Source organism: Mirounga leonina, unplaced genomic scaffold, assembly GCF_011800145.1.
Source record: "Mirounga leonina isolate KUSES-001 unplaced genomic scaffold, KU_Mleo_1.0 Mir_170, whole genome shotgun sequence".
Lineage (NCBI taxonomy): Eukaryota > Metazoa > Chordata > Mammalia > Carnivora > Phocidae > Mirounga > Mirounga leonina.
Window position 1 is genome coordinate 867,261 of NW_023270433.1, and position 15,590 is coordinate 882,850.

The 15,590-nt window shown below is 65.0% G+C and overlaps 2 protein-coding genes across 2 annotated transcripts; both read right to left on the minus strand.

Annotated features, from left to right (window-relative positions):
- Positions 1–4,143: 4,143 nt before the first annotated feature.
- On the minus strand, positions 4,144–6,040 carry LCNL1 (lipocalin like 1). The gene is given in 6 exon segments (XM_035016554.1): positions 4,144–4,172; positions 4,450–4,567; positions 4,807–4,934; positions 5,026–5,099; positions 5,528–5,667; positions 5,942–6,040. Coding segments are annotated over 6 exon segments (588 nt in total).
- A 1,183-nt stretch (positions 6,041–7,223) lies between these two features.
- On the minus strand, positions 7,224–10,556 carry PTGDS (prostaglandin D2 synthase). The gene is made up of 7 exons (XM_035016633.1): positions 10,373–10,556; positions 9,481–9,620; positions 9,301–9,377; positions 8,528–8,644; positions 8,293–8,394; positions 7,645–7,670; positions 7,224–7,373 (listed from the first exon to the last, which is right to left on the minus strand). Exons 1-6 carry the CDS (start codon positions 10,484–10,486, stop codon positions 7,645–7,647), a joined length of 576 nt encoding a protein of 191 aa, XP_034872524.1. The 5' UTR covers positions 10,487–10,556; the 3' UTR covers positions 7,224–7,373.
- Positions 10,557–15,590: the final 5,034 nt, after the last annotated feature.

Genomic DNA, 15,590 nt, shown 5'->3' on the forward strand with positions numbered 1-15,590 from the left:
CCGCCCAGCATCTCACGTCCTCTCTCCTGTTTTATGTACTTGTTTTCCAGACTTGTCGCTATATAAAGTACATTCTGGTTTCCTCACTGTGGCAGCGGCCTCTGAGATGGCCCCAACCATCCCGCCGCCTGTGTTCAAACGTTTACTGTCCCTCCCCTGAGCGTAGGCTGCATTCAGTAACCTGCTTCCAGCCAGTAGAATGCTGCCAAAGTGATGGGCCGTCCCTTCTTCCTCCTTCTTGAATTGCTCACCACGACACGTGTGGCAGCCCTGGGGACACGCCCACGTGGCCCTGGACCAGGCCCCACAAGGGCTAGTGAGGGAGCTGGTAGCAGACCCCTCCCAGTGGAGCCTTCTGAGGAGCACACAGCTCTGGCCGGCGGCTTGATGGCAGTCTCCTGAGAAGGGCCAGAGGCCCCAGAACACCCAGGACCAGGTTCCTGACCCTCAGAAACTGGGGGGATGATACAAGCTCGTTGTTTTAAGCCACTAAGTTTGGGGGTAATTTGTTATTCAGCAGTAGGCGACTAATACATTTATTTATCCTGTTTATTGCCCATTTCCCCCAGAGGTCCATAGGGCAGGCCTTTATGTCTGTTTTACTTGCCACTGCATCTCCAATGCTCAAACACTGCCCAGCACAGAGATATTCAGTAAATATTGTGGATGAAGGAATGCAGAGCGGGGAGCTGCAGGAGGGTGCAAGCAGGGGTGGGGTGGGGTGTGGTACAACTGATTTATGGGTATAAAGCCCATGTCGAGTGTCACGAGGAGAGGCCACTGCAGGGGTGGAGCCTGGGGGGCAGGGAGAATAGTAGAGGGCTGCTGAGTCCCTCAGGGCAGAGCTGATGGACGCTGGGCCAGGGGCTCAGAGTGCAGGTGGAGAGAGCCGGGGTGAGGGAGGGAGGGATCACGGCTGACCCCTGCAGGTGGGGAGTGCAGAAATGCCCTTGCCCTAGACCACTGGGCTGGGCAGGTTTGGAGATGGGCCACTCCTTTGCTATATGCACTCTGATGGAGATGGTGGGGGTGGCTGTGTACGGACTCTAGAGGAGGACCATGTCCAGAGATGTGAGTGTGGAGTCCCCAATCCCGAGGACCACTTTAAATATCAGTTCCTCCAGACCCAGCGCTTGGGGCCTAGGACAGTGTTTCCAGGAAGAATGAGGCAGGCTGAACGATGACCTGTCAATGTCAGCTTGTATGGAAAAGGGGTTTCTGCAGTTGTGGGTAAGGATCTTGAGATGGGGAGGTTTTCCTGGGTTATCCGAATGCCGTCCCAGGCGTCCTCAGAGAGGCAGAGGGAGGTTTCACAAAGAAGAGGAGAGGGCAGTGTGGCCAGGGGGCCAGAGGCTGGGGTGATGCAGCCACCAGTCTGGGCTGCTGGCCGCCACCAGGAGGTAGGACAGGCAAGAAGGCTCCCCACCTGGAGCCTTTAGCGGGAGTGTGGCCCTGCCCGCCCCGGATTTCCGGCCCAGGGAAACCGATTTTGGGCTTCTGGCCTCCAGAACCACGAGAAGGTAAATGTAATGTTTAAAGCCACCAAGTTTGTGATAATCTGTCACAGTAGCCCCAGGGAACTAGTTCAAGACCTGAAGCAAAGATTTGTTACAAAACATAGTAAGAAAACCGACAAATTGAAGTTTTAAAAAGATGACACAAATATCTAGACAATGTACGGGATGGCTGGGTCTTCAGCACCTCAGCCCTCCTGCAGGGAGCCGTCTGATGAACATGGGCGTGGGCACAAGTAGGTGGGGCCTCCAACGTGGGCAAGGAAGAGGCTAAGAAAGGCTCCAGCCACCGGGCTGGGGACTGTAGAGGGGAGGGCAGCCAGGGCTGGCCTCTCGCCCCAGGGCATGCATTGCAAGCCCCCCCGGAGGAGTCACTAGAGAGGCCAGAGGGCAGCCAGGGCTTGGGGTCCCAGAGGGCCAAGGAGGGAGCACACAGGGTGGTATTTGAGCAAAAGCTTTCAGAGGAGCAGAGCGAGCTAGCCAAGCGGAGAGCTGGATAAGAGCACCCCCAGGCAGGGCCCGCCTGCATCTCGGCCCTGAGGCCGTCGCAGGGCCAGCATGCTCAAGGGACACGAGTTGGTCAGCAGGGCTGAAGGAAAGAGGGTAGGTGGTGGGGTCAGAGGAGGGCCGGTCAGGGAGGGCCTTCTTGGTCAGCTAAGGACTTTGGCCTTTCCTATCTGATGGGACGCTCTGGGGGCGGTGGGGAGCAGGGCAGGGAGGGCTGAGGCAGCACGCAGAGTTCCGGGGCTTCCGGGGAGAGAACTGGCTGAGGGCTGCCCCCGCGTGGTCTGAGCGGGGTGGTGCAGGACGAGATGATGAGCCTGGGGCGGATCTGCAGGCACCTGGGGGGACAGCCCTCCTGGGACCCAGAGGATGCCCCATGGGGCTGCCCCACCCCAGAACGGAGCCTCTCTCCGAGGAAAAGGTGTCCAGAAGGCCATGGTGGGCAGTCTGCATCTCTCCACTCCAGATCCTTCCCAGGGGCGCTGGGAAGGGTCAGTGGGGGAGGGCAGGGGGTCCAGACCCTGGTGGGAGTGGAGAAGCTGGTGGTGAGACTTCCTGCGCCACTCTCCAGGAGAGCAAGCATCCCCACCTCTCCACTTTAAATCCTTGCTGTTGCTGCCATGGCCTCCTCCACCCCATCTTCTCTTGGTCCATATGGAAGCCAAATGATAACTAATCAATCCATCGATCAGTTGATTTATCGCCTGGAGCTCGGACGGTATCTCTCAGCAGGTGCTCCTCTAGGTGGGCAGACGGCACCCCAGGTGTCGGGAGGAAGGGTGGGTGGGTGAGCTCATGGGTCACACGTGTGGGAGGAGGCTGGCTCTCTGGGCCTTCCACACACTTGTCCCGACCCCCAGGGCTTCAGTTCCACCGGGGAAGTGCTGTCAAGCTGGGGGCAGGGAGGGGACCGGGGCAGGTCCCTGCCTCGAAGTGTCCACAGGTGGGCCAGAGGGTTCCAAGGCACCGGCTGGGTGCCAGGTGTTGGGTGCAGGTGTGGAGGGGCTGTTTGGGGCCCTCAGGGCGGCTCTTGATCTCTGTGACCTCCTAGCCCAGAAGGACCCCAGTCAAGGCAGCAAATCTGGCAGGACCTGGCTGTGGTTTTATTTTTTAAAGATTTTATTTATTTATTTGACAGACACAGCGAGAGAGGGAACACAAGCAAGGGGAGTGGGAGAGGGAGAAGCAGGCTTCCCGCCGAGCAGGGAGCATGATGCGGGGCTCGATCCCAGGACCCCGGGATCATGACCTGAGCCCAGGGCAGAGGCTTCACAGACTGAGCCACCCAGGCGCCCCCTGCAGGACGTGTCTTTAAAGAAGGATGATAATGACAGGGCAGAACAGAGCTTCGCACACACCCCCTTTCCTCTGGCTCTGGCTGGGAGTGAACTGCGGGTACTTAGGGGCCAGAGATCGGGGCGAAGTGGGGGGATGGAAGTGGCCCAGATCCCTGCTCTGTGCTGTGGTTTGGGAGGACCCCAAAGGCCCAGGAGGCCCGCTGTGCCCGCGGGAGCTCTGGGCTGCTGAGCAAGGGCGACACCCCCAGTCCGGTGCCCTGGTGGGGGGGGAGAGTGGTGGGGAGGGCCCTGCAACCCCCCTGTTTGTCTGGATAAGCTTGCTTCCCTCGGAGCAGAGCCTCCGCTCCTCCCAGGCTAAGCACCTGCCAGGCCGGCTGAGCAAGGGGTCCCGCCCTGGTCCCAGAAGCCCGTGGAAGAAATGCACCGCAGCCGTGGCCTTTAGGAGATGATTTATTGTGCTGGGGGAGGGGTGGCAGAGAGGAGTGGTGCATGCTCTTTGGGGAAGGCCCAGGACGTGGAGCATGGGCCCCCCCACCACTGGCACTCCTGGGCGGGATCCTTCCTTGCAAACAAGAGGGCAGGTATAGTGGGGTGAGCACCGTCTTCTGGCCTCTTCCTGCCCTCCCTGGGCCCAGCCCCTGGGCCCCACTCTGTTCCTCCCCGCCGCAGCCTGCCGGCCCACCTTGATTCTGTGCTATCACCCCACCCTGCTCCCAGGATGAGGACCCCACCGGACAGCCTTCTGGCCAAGAGGGGCCTCCGGGAGCCAGCAAGGCACGGGGCACTGCGTAGTCTGGGCAGTGGCGTCCACGCCTGCCCCCGAGTACTCACCTAGGAGAAGGCACCTTGCACTGGTCTGCGGGAGAGAGTGGGGCCTGAGGAACCACCCGGGGCCCCCTTCCCGAGGGGTGGAGGCCCCCAACCCTCCCTGAATAACCAAGCCCCCCAGCCTGCGAGCCATCCCCTCCCGGGGGGCCACGGCCAGGGCACCGTCTGGCCCTCCTCTGGCCCAGATAGGCCAGGGCTGCCCCTGGAGGTGCCGCCCCGTCCCTGGGGGGGGCCTTGGGGCCTGGCCCTCCCAGTCTGGGTCTGGGGTCTGCCGTAACCCTGAGCCAGTGTGGGGTAGCACTCACCTGACCGGGGCAGCAGGGTGCCCTGGCTGGGGTTCAGGCCTACTTGGGGCACCAGCTGTTGCATCTTCTGGGCCCCTTCAGGAAACAGCTCTGGGGCGCGGGCTGAGGGCAGGGCCGACTGGTGAGCAGAGGGGCAGGGGGGCGGCAGGGGGAGGGGCAGGGCGGGGCAGAGGGGCTGGGAGGGGCTGGGTGCGGAGGGGTCCCAAGGAGACCCTGGGGGATAGTGGATCCCCCTGCCATGGAGTTGGAACTTGCTGGAATGTGCCCAACAGTCCAGACCAGGCTTGGGCGCGGGGCTCCTAGAGGAGAGGCTGTGCCTGGTGACTAGTGGGGGCACAGGGGTGCCGGGAGCGCCACCGGGCAGGGCTGCCCACGGTAGAGCTGCAGCCAGACGTTCCTGACGCCCCCCTTCTGTGTCTCCATGTACAGCACTGCGAAATGCTTGTAGTCGGTGGACGCCACGCGGATCTCGGTCTGCGCCATGGCTGAAGGGCGAGAGCCGGCTGAACCTGCCGGCTTGGCCGGGCCCCCACCCCCACCTGGCTCGGGAGCCCTCCCTGCCCTGGCCCCTCTCACCCTCGTTGCTGAACTACCCGTCCACAGCACCCTTAGTGAAGGTTGTGTCCGTCTTCTGGCACCCGCCATCGGGCCTGGGGAAGAAGACCCACAGCATCCTGCGCGTCCGGCACACGCCGCCCGGCCACGTCTCAAAGGGCCACCCCTTGGGCACTGCTGACCACGTAGGGTGGACCGGTGCTCAGGCTGCCCGGCACCCCTGGGCCCCCCTCACTCTGTGCTCAGAGCTGAGAGACCCTCTCAGGGATGGGGGGCAGGTGTTGCTCAAGGACACACAGAGCCAGGAGACATGGGGTCTCCCCAGCAGACTCCCACAGGCAGACACAGGGACGAGACTCCTCCATGACCAGGCCACAGGCAAGCCCCTCAGCCTGACCACGGGGGGCCTGGGTCTGACTCCCTACGGTGCCAGGGACGCCTCTGGTTCTCGGTGGCTCACCTCTGGCCTCACACTGGCCAGGTCTAAGGCCCAGTCTGAGGTGGGGTTCATGGAGTCACTTACGTGGAGTACCCAAACTTGAGGGCTAGGTCACCATGGGCCAAGGGGGTCACCAAGACCACGGGCACCTTCAGGTTGTCCTTGGAGTCCAGGAAGCCCTGGTCATCCGGTACCACCCTGACCACATACCAGATGCCCTGGAACTACAGGGAGGGTGCAGGGAGAGCTGGGGGGACAGGCCCTGCACCCACATCAACTCTGACCCAGCATGGCGGCGGGTGGCTGCAGCTCGTCCAGATCTGAGGACCTGGGGAGTGGTGGTAGGCACAGGCCACACACCAGCCTAAGGAGCCCGCTGTCCTCCCCACACAGCCCACCCTCCAGCTGATGGCTGGCCCCTGGGACCTGGATGGAGAAGCAAGGGGGTCATCCATGAGGAGGACAGGATGGGTCTGGCATGGGGGTGCCTGGGCCCACCTGGCTGGCATCAAAGTTGGCCTGGATGGGGACCTGGGCCTGGCCTAGGGACACCCTGAGCAAGGCGAAGACCCAACTGATCAGCAGCATCTGCAGCATTGTGGAGGATGGTTCTTAGCAGGAGAGCTGGGGTGGCCTCTCCTGCCCAGCCTTTATGACCCCCCAGATGCCCTCGGGTGGCTGCTGGCCTGGGACCAAGCCTACTGAGATCAGGCTGGGATCTGGTTGCACCCTGCAGTGCAGGGGCTCAGCTGTATCCACGGAACCCCGCCCATCCCCGGTGGCGTTTCCTCCTGAGACTTCAGATCCTTCGATGCAGGGAGAGAACTTCTGGCAGGCTTTCTGGGATGTCTGCCCCCAGCTCTCAGCTCAGACATAGCCCCCAGACCCCCTCCTCCAGGAAGCCTGCCAAGAAGCTCACCCTCACCTCTGAGCCTCACAACTCTTGGTGCCTCTATAGGGCCTGGCTGAAGTTTGCCGGGGTGGGGGCCTGGTGGGCAGGATGCCATGGGTGCTGCCCACTGTGAGCCAGGAGGGCTCAGGGCAGGGCCTGGAACCTGGTGGACAGCGGGAGACGTGGGGCAGGGCTGGTCAGGGAGACCGTGCTCCAGGGCCCAGGGTGGCTTTGGTGCCAGGGGTCTGGTGAAAGGGTGGGGCCGGAAAGGTGGGACAGGAGTCACCACAGTACCCAGAGGGATGAGGGTGTCCGGTCGTCAGCCCACTCAGTCTGTCCGTCCCAGTGTGGGGGGCATGGACAGGGCAGCCCCTTCCTCCTTGTCCTCTGGGACCCTGATCTCTGGCCTGAGTCTAGTCTAGTCTGAGTGTACTAACCCCACACCTTCCAAGACCCAGTGGAGGCAAAGCTTCCCTGGGCCTCAGGCCTCTCTAGACTTGGGGTGTGGGGGCAGGCCCCAGGCACCTGCCTAGGGATTAGGAGGTGACTGGGCCCCAGCCCAGAACCTGCCGGCTGGAGGGGCAGCTTGCAGGAGTGTGGCTGGAGGGGGTGCGGTGAGGTCAGAGCCCGGCGTGCATTGTGGGAGGGCCGTGATAGTATTTCTCCTCAGCGGCCCTGATTCGGACCCGCCCCACCAGGAGCAAACACGAGTGGGCCCTTGCCCACCCCTAGGCGACATCACTGAGAGCCAGCCTCAGACACTTTCCAGAGGGGAAGGGGAAACTGAGGCCCAAAGTTAGTGGGGTGTGGTCAGGTCCCCAGGGAGCAGGCCAGAGCCAAGCCGTGGGCAGCGAGGACGGCAGGACAGACGGGCAGGAGCTGGACGGCTGATTTGCTTCCGGAGTTTATTCTCAGAGCCAGGAGAAAGCCAGAGGGCACAGAGGTGGGGGCAGGGAGGAGCCAGGGCTGGGGCCTTGGGGGTCTTGGAGGGAAGAGCAGAGCAGGGCAGGATGGCCAGGTCCTGGGGGCCGGGGTCTCCTGGCAGAGAGAGCGGGACCAGTGGGTGGGGCAGGCAACACGGCCCCTCCCAGCCACAGGGGAGCGAGCGCCTCCAGGCCCTCCCTTCCCATCGACGCCACAGGTTCCTATCCCAGCCTCCAGTTCTCTTACCCCCAGGAATCTCGTGAACCCCAGTGGAGCCCCTCCCCCTTGGACAACCCCCGTGTGCCTGGGACCACCCTTGCATGGTGGGGTAGTGTTAGCAGGTGTGAGGGGGGACTGCCAGGTGAAGCCAGCCCACAACACTCACCTACTTGTGCTCCTCCATGCATTTATCTGCCAAGAAAGACCCCCGGGGACCGTGGTCAGCGCCCCAGGCTGGGGCCACTTTCCCCACCGGGGCTGCCTGCCCCCTCCCGACAGCCCTGGAGAGCTGGTCGCGTTGAGCCCCCCAAAACTGCTGAGTCCATCACACTCTGTCACTCTCTCCCCTCCTCCAAACAAAGAGGGGGTTCTGTCCCCACCTGGGCCCGGAGCAGGCTGCCTGCCTTAGGGGAAGCCCTGGGCCCTGAGCCCTCATGTGTTCCTGAAGTACCCCACCCCCACCCCGCTGGGTCTGTTTCTAGTGCCTGCCCCGCACCAGGCTGGGGACCCTGTGTCCTGAGGGCTCATCAAGGGCCTGGAACACCGGCTGCTTGGTGAAACTGGGGAGGCGGTGGGCGGGGGGGATGTTCCTGCAGAAGGAGTACCTTCCTGTGCCCCACCCAGCGGCTGCAGGCCAAGGTCTCTGGGTGAGGACAGACTGCCCCCCACTCCGGAGGCCACAGTGTGCTGGTCAGTGGTCAGTGGGCGGTCTGGCCGGATGCACCGCACCCCTCAGCCTCCCCTGAATCAGGACACTGTCTACCTCAAATCCGACCTTAATCCCCTCCCCATCAGATTAGCAGCACCCCCTCACCGGTCTGTGGCAGGAAGACAATGGCATCCTCTGTGAAGCCCTGGGTCTTGGCAAAGGTGGTGAATTTCTCCTTGATGTCGGCCCTCGGGGTCTGGGTGCGGCCTGGGGCAAGAGGGAGAAGCTGCTGGCCTCAGGTGGGAAAGGTCTCTGCTGCCCCCACGCCCGCAGCTTGGGGAGCCCCCCGGGAGACACCCATCTCAGGCCAGACTGTGAGTCCCTGGTGTGGGGTGCGTACTGTAGAGAGTGGCCATGTGGAAGTCCTGGCCGAGGCCTTTGGTGCCCGCGGTGTAGAGAAGCGCGTACTCGTCGTAGTTGGTCGCCACCACCCACACGTCGTGGGTACTGCCCCAGTCTGGGAATCCGTGAGAGAAGCCCGGTTGGGGACCCTGGCCCTAGACCTCCGGCCCACCTCTGCCTGGGAAGGGGTGCGCTCTCCCCGGGCCGGCTGTGGGAAGGAGCCAGGGATGATGCCCTCCCCCAGTGAGACAGGCGGCTGTCCCAGCTTCCTGCTGCACAGCCCCTGAACTCTGCAGACCAGAAGTCCTGGGGGGCAGCAGACACACAGGATCAGAACATCAGGGGCTCATGGTGCAGCCACAAACCCCTCGGCCAAAAGGAAGAGGAAAGATTTCCCAGTGGGAAGCCGGCCCCAAGGAAGGGGGTAAATGGTGGGCTGGGGCGTGAAGAGGCCCTTGGCCCTGCTCCTGGGCTGGAAAACCGTGGAGAGGAGTGAGGGGGGCTGGGGGACTGCCCATGTGTGCTCCGCCTGAGGAAATATCATTATGGGGGGGGCAGGAAGGGGCTTGGAGTTCAGCTCCAAAGGGGATCCAGTGCCCGAGAGAGGGTTCGTGGTCCCCCCACACCTGAGCCTGGGGCAGGTCCAGGCCAGACCGTGGACTAGCTGACCCTGGTGGAGTGGCCACCAGCCCACCCCATGTACTGCTGGGGCAGGCGGGTCTCCCTGGCCCAGGGCTGGGCCCAGGGGTCCCTAGAGGGGGCCCCACTCACGGGGACTGCTGTAGCTGTAGCAGCCGGGGGCTCCCGCCGGCCGCAGCAGCAGGGTCCGCGTCTCACACTGCTCTTTCCTGTGGGCAGGTCACCGAAGGGGTCAGGGGTCAGGCCAGGGGCTGTCCCTAGACCGTGGTCATGGGGCGGGGTGCTCTGGGCCCCAGAAGCCCGGTGTCCCACCTGAGGAAGGTGGAGGTGAGGTTGAGGCCTCCGTCCGCGGTAGGGGCCACGACGGACATGCACATGGACAGCACATTCTTCTTCTCCCGGAACCAGCTCGCGTTGGAGGCGAGGCCCGAGGTGAACCAGCGCCCCAGGAACTGCGGCGAACGGACCCCGCCCGGGTCGGCCAGGACCCTCCCGGGCGGACCTGGATGGGGAGCGCCCCCGCCCCTCCCCTCCTGCCTCCAGCCGCGCCCCGCCCCGCGCCCCGGGGCGCGGTGACGCGGCGCGCAGTCCCCTCCGCCCCGGCCCGGCTGGTTCGGTGGCGGGAGCGGGCAGCAGAGGGCGCCGGGGCCGTCCCTAGAGGGGTTGGGGCGGGCTCGGCTGCCCGGGGCCGGCCGCTGGGCGCCCGCGATGCGCGGGAAGGGGCGCGGGAAGGGGCGCGCGGGCCGGAGGACCGACTGAGCGTGTGCGGGGCGCGTCTCTGCGCGCACTCGGGTGTCTGGGGCCATCCCCGTGGGCCATCCCCGTGGGCCATCGCCGTAGGCGTGCTCGCGCACCATGTGTCCTGGGACCCAGGTGTGGAGCGTGTGCCTGTTTTCCTCTGGGCGTCGTGAGCTTAGCGGGGTGACCGCGTTTGGATGGCGGGGGCACGCGTTCCGCCCCGGGGTCCCCATGTGCCGCGTGTGCCCTCACGGATGCAGGTGCTTCCCTGCCGGTCCGGGAACAGTGGCTCTGCTCTCTTGGTTGGCGAATTTGCCGCAGGTCCAGGGACGGGGGTGGTTCTGGTCAGCCTCCTCCTTCTGCTCAGCTCCCCTCTTCCCAGGAAGACAACTTGGCCCCAGAGAGCGCCCCCCTCCCCTGACGGGGCCCTGTGCCGCCTGGGGGACCGGGCCGGGGAGCCCCTCACCTTGTCTTGTTGGAAGTTGGGCTGCAGGGAGACGGGGGCCTGGGCCTGCGTCTGCAGGACTCCCAGGACCCCCAGCAGGACCAGCCCCATCCACAGCGCGTGCAGAGCGGTCATTGTCCTGGAGCCGAGTGTGTGACCAGGGCCGGGATGCCAGCACTGCAGGCAGAGGGAGGGAGGCCGGCAGGGGGAGTAGAGGCCACTAGAGAGACCCCTATTTATGGGCCTGGCTTGGCCTCCACCCAGGGCTCAAGGACAGCCCACTGGAGGCTCGTGATGCTGGGGGAGGACAGAGTGGAGGAGCCCAGCTGCAGCCTCGCCCCCCACAGGGCTGCTTATGTAAGAGGCTCTGCCTGGGTGCCTGGGCCCTGCCCCCTGCGGCTGAGTGAGGGCGGAGGCCGGGCAGAGGCTCCTGCAAGGCTGGTCCCGTCTCCAGTCCCAGATGCGCCCAGTAGCCTGGACGGGGATAGGGAGTGTGTGTCTTGGCACAGCGTCGCCTGGGACCCCTGGTCACTTCTTATCTGGGGCTGGGACCCCTCACACAAGCCCGACCCTCACCCTCTCTCCAAGCCCAGTGACCCTGGGGGGGGCTTTGCACTGCGTGAGTTTGGTCCTGCAAGACCCAGCGGGCTGCATGGTGATGGCGGACTTGGGCCCAGATAACCAAGGTAACCGGATCTGCCCCCGAAATCGGGCCCGAAGGCCAGGCATGCTGGCCACGCCTTCCCCACCCAGCCAGCTGCTGGGACTCTGGCCGGTGGCCCCCTGGGTCCCCTTCTCAGCCTGGGGCCCCCTCGCCTCAGGCACAGGCCCACCTTTGTGTGTGGTGGCAGCCACACTGGATATGCCCGGCGGTCTGGCCCAGGGGCACCATGTGGACTCGGGCTGTCACCTGGTTTTGACTCTGAGATGGGGACTGCTCCCAGCCCCAGCGTCTCCCTGCCAGCCCAGGACGCAGGCGCACCCCCACCTTCGGAGGCCTCCCTGGGTGGATGGGCTGTGTCTCAGGTTCTGGGCCCTGTTCACATCTCACGGGGTGTCACCTGTCCCTCTGCTTCAGCCAGAGGCCATCGCAGGCCGGCGGGGCCCCAGCTCAGGGCTGAGTGGGGTCCACAGCTCTGACCACTGTGAGCAGGAGAGGTGTGCTGTCCTGTGGGAGGCGGGGAGCCTGGGAGGGAAAATGAAGCAGGGGAGAGCTCCTATGTGGGGTGCAGACAGCGGGGCTCTAGCTGAGGTCAGTGGGGAAGCGGGGGCCGCCCGTTCCAGACACAGGCCTAGCCCATTTGGGGGGTGCAGGCTCCTGGCCCAGGGCTTCACCCAGAAGCTGGATTCTTGGCAGCCCTGGCCTCTGGCTTTGGAACGGCCCCAAAGCTGTTCAGAAGTGATCAAGGGGGAGGCATAGGGTCAGGTCAGCTCCCTGAATGGGACCAGCATGGGCACTGCCACCCACCTCGTGAGCGCAGGAGGGCGGTACCAGGTCCACAGGGGCCCTGGCAAGGTGGGGACATCTGCACCTCAGCCCCCACGGGCTTCCTGGCCCTGGCTAGGCCCTGGGGCCATTGCAGGTGGCTGAACCTATTCTGGCGGGACTGGCCCCTGTCTCCCCTTCTGAGGCTGGGGTCTCAGAAACCCTGGAAAAACAGGTGTGGCAGTTCTGTGGGAAGGGTTGAGAGGGCTGCTGGGAGGGGCTGGGCACCCGCGGGCCTGGAGCCTGCCCCTTCTTCCCCGGCACCTTTGCTCTGCAGTCCTGATACCCAGGCCGGGGACGTGAGGCCCCCTCCCCAGTGGCCCGGGGGTGGGGGAGCGCAGACTGGAGCACTGCGGGGCTCCATCAGCAGGGCAGCCTGGGGGAGCTGCCGGCTGCACGGTGCCACGTGGAGGATCTCCTGCTTCTTCACGGGGGCCCAGGCTGGCAGGGGCCTGTTGGCTTCCCGGGCAGAGGCCAATGTGAGGGGGTGGTGTAGAGAGAGACAGGAGACACCTGAGAGGGAGGTGGGAGTAAGGAGGGGAGGGGGGCGGTGGTGCGGGGCAGGGGGCAGAGGCAGGCCTGAGACCCCCAGCCTCCGCCCTGGCCTCCTGTCAGCCTGGCTCCTCAGTGCCATCCACGTATGGGCCATAGGATGACAGTCCACTAGAACAGGCAGGAGTTGGGGGTGCTGACCCCAGGACCCTGCACGGACCCTGGGCTGCCCCAGGCCCAGCCTGGCCCAGGAATCCATCTGGGAGTTCCTTTCAGGATGGGACAGGGGCAGGAAGAGGACTGTGGAGGAAGGCCTGGGGGACTCGGCTGCACCTCCATGGGGGCACTGGGCTTCCTGCCCATTCGCCGGCTGGCAGCCCTCTGGCTTTAGGGAGGCCTGAGGCTCTCTGAGTGGCTGGGCTGCAGGTCCCTTATCAGGCCAGGCTGCCCCGAGACAAGGACACCTCTACCAGGGGTGAGCACACCCCAGGGCAAGGCAGTAAGGTGACCCAGGACAGTGGGACCAAGACTGTGGGGGGAGACCCAGGACGGCAGGACCCTGGAGATATGGGCCTGAACAGCTCTCGTCTGGGCAGGCTGGGCTAACCTGCCAGGAGGGGCACTTGCTGCCGGACCCCCGGGGGTCCCACAGATCCTGGTGGAATGAGGTCTTCCTGAGGACAGAGTGGCTCCTGGGGACCCCAGTGTCTGGCCCTCAGACCCAGCGCCAGGGATCGAGTCCCTCCTCCTCCATTTCCCCACTGGACAGCAGGCCAGATGGTCCCCATGTCCCTTCTCCCCCAGGTGGCCGCCAGCAGTGGGGCGCGGAAGATGCTGCAGTGGTGGGTGAGGTTTGGGACTCAGCTGCTCGGGGCCCCTGCGGCCCAGGTGGCCTTCCATAAATGCTGTGGAGTACTGGGCCTTCTAATGGAGGGCCCTGGGTCTGGGCGGGGTGGCCACTCTTATCTTGGGTTCCTGCGGGTGGGGTCAGGACTCCTGGAGGGGTGTCTTCCAGTGCCTGGTCTCCCTGCCTGCCTGGATGCTGCCCCTCCAGGCCCCCCAACACCTCCTGCTGGGGCAGCCACACGAATGGCTGTAGGAGCAGCTCCCTCTGACCAGGGTGACCTGGTTGGGCAGGGACAGGGTGGTCCTGGATAGTGGCCGGCCTTCCTGAGCCTCAGCTTCCCCATCTGTGCAGAGGGCCCCAGGTCCCTCCCTCCCCTCTGCCCCAGACCCTCTCAGGCCCTCCAAGGGGTGCCCCTACAGGCCCTTACTCATTCCTTCCTCAACGGGACCCTGAGCAGAGGTGGGGTGGGTGGGGGCCTGAGGCACAATTTCGGGGCTCAGGAAATAGGTGCTCCGGGATCTGTTGGGCCGGCAGGTAGAGGAGGAGGCGCGGTGAGCGGTGACTCATCTGTTGCGGGGTCCAGGTAGGGTCTGGCTGTTGCCCCACCCCCTCCACCGTGCAGGACAGAGGCCTGGGGAGGAGGGAGGGCGCGTCCAGGAGCCGTCCCTCCCTCCCTCCCTCCCTCCCTCCCGCAGTCACAGGACTCCCCCTGCTCTCTCTGTGTCCCCCCGCCGCCATTCACTGCTCTGAGCTGGGCCCTGTGTGGTCAGCAGCTCTGAGCTGGGCCATCTCCACCGCGGGGCCCCTGCTCAGCTGATGTGGGGATGGGGGATGGGGGGTGCGTCCGTGCTGGATGCTGGCGGTGATGAGGCCCCTCCTGGCCCCCCCACCCCGCGGGCAGACCACGTGCTGCTTCGCGCTCTCAGAGGGACGGGTGGGTGGGGCTGACCCGTGAGGGCGGGGCGCCTGCTCTGAGCCCAGGGCACAAGTGGTGGTCGCTCAGGAGCCCCACGCCAGGACCTTAGGTCAGGCCGGCCCCCCTCCAGGCCCACCGCAGCACCCAGATAGCTCTGGATGCAGAGCCGAGGCTGAGACCCCCCGGGCCCTGCAGCCCGGGCGTGAGGCTGACGATGGGCATCTGCCTGAGGACGGCTGGGGCAGGAAGGGGCTCTGGATGCCAGTTGCCTCGGGCCGCGGGGATGTCAGGAGTTGGCCTCATCTTTGAGAGGTCATCGGGGCCATTCCCCTGCCTCTAGCCTGCCCGGTCAGATACAAGCCTGGGGCCCAGGGCTAGGCTTGATCTCCGCCTCGGGGCTGGGGGGCCGGCAGTGTGCCCGGGGATGGCTCTCCAGGGCTGAGGCTGTCCAGGGGCCTGGTGGCTTCTCACTGGCCTGCAGCTGACAGTGTCCTCCAGCCTCAGACAAGGGACTCGCAGGGCCCTGTGGGCCCCACCCACCTTCTGCTTGGCAATCAGCTCCTCCCAGTGTGTGGGAAGGGGCTTTGAGGGGGCCCTGAGCTGCTGGGCAGGGGCAGCCCCACTGGACCCCACCCCACCCCCTCAGGCCCTGCCACCTGCCCCGGGGCTCACCTCACCCCAAGATGCTCCTCCCTTGGAAGGTGTTGAGGAGACTGGCTGGTGGGTCCCCAAAGGATTTAAGTCGGGAAAAGGCGGTGCCCTGGGTCAAGGAGAAGCTGCTAGACAAAATATTCTGGAACATCCCTGAAGGCCTCATCCCCTTCCCCTGAGCCCTCCCCAGACCCGGATCAGCCGCGTCTCCGGGCGTACTGGGACAGAAGGCCTCCTTGGGCAGGTGGCCAGGGGCCAGCACCTGCCTGGAGCAGAGGGTTGGGGGCAGCATGGTTAATGCCCCTGAGTGGGACACTGGGACCCAAAGAGGGAGTGGGGGTGCCGGGTCTGCAGCCTGACAACACCAGGCAGGTGCAGCAGGGGCCAGCTCAGAGCTCCTCCCCCTGCCAGAAACTCTCTCTACGCCCCTCCCCTCCCTGAGTCCTAGGCCAGCCCAACCTCCAGGGCCCCGCTGGGAAAAACAGCCACCAGATTGTCAGGTGTCAGCAGAGAGAGGACAGAGGCAGGTCCCATGCAGGGGAGCTGTGGGAAGTGAGTCTTGCATGGTCTGGGCAGAAATCCAGAGACAGCCTTGTGTGGGAGCACCTGAGTCCTGCTGCCTCCTTACCTTGAAGGGCAGCTCCCAGGGCTGGGGGCTGCCCCGGGAAGGATGGAGGGCCTGCAGCAGGTCTGCCTCAGGAAGGGGTCTGTCAGGGCATTGAGGAGAGCGGCCCGGCCCCCACCATGCTCCCACACGCCCCGCCGCCTCCCACAGCTGTGACACTCAGCATCAGGGTGACCAGGGCAGATGGCTTCTGGAAGGTTCCAGCCAGGCAGTGGGTGGTGG

What these genes read in the sequence shown, in the direction of transcription:
- PTGDS (XM_035016633.1), bottom strand. Translation starts at nt 10,486, where the DNA reads ATGACCGCTCTGCACGCGCTGTGGATGGGGCTGGTCCTGCTGGGGGTC. An exon ending in CCAACTTCCAACAAGACAAG is followed by an intron (nt 9,621 to 10,372) that starts GTGAGGGGCTCC and finishes CGTTCGCCGCAG; the next exon opens with TTCCTGGGGCGCTGGTTCAC. An exon ending in CTACAGCTACAGCAGTCCCC is followed by an intron (nt 8,645 to 9,300) that starts GTGAGTGGGGCC and finishes ACGGATTCCCAG; the next exon opens with ACTGGGGCAGTACCCACGAC.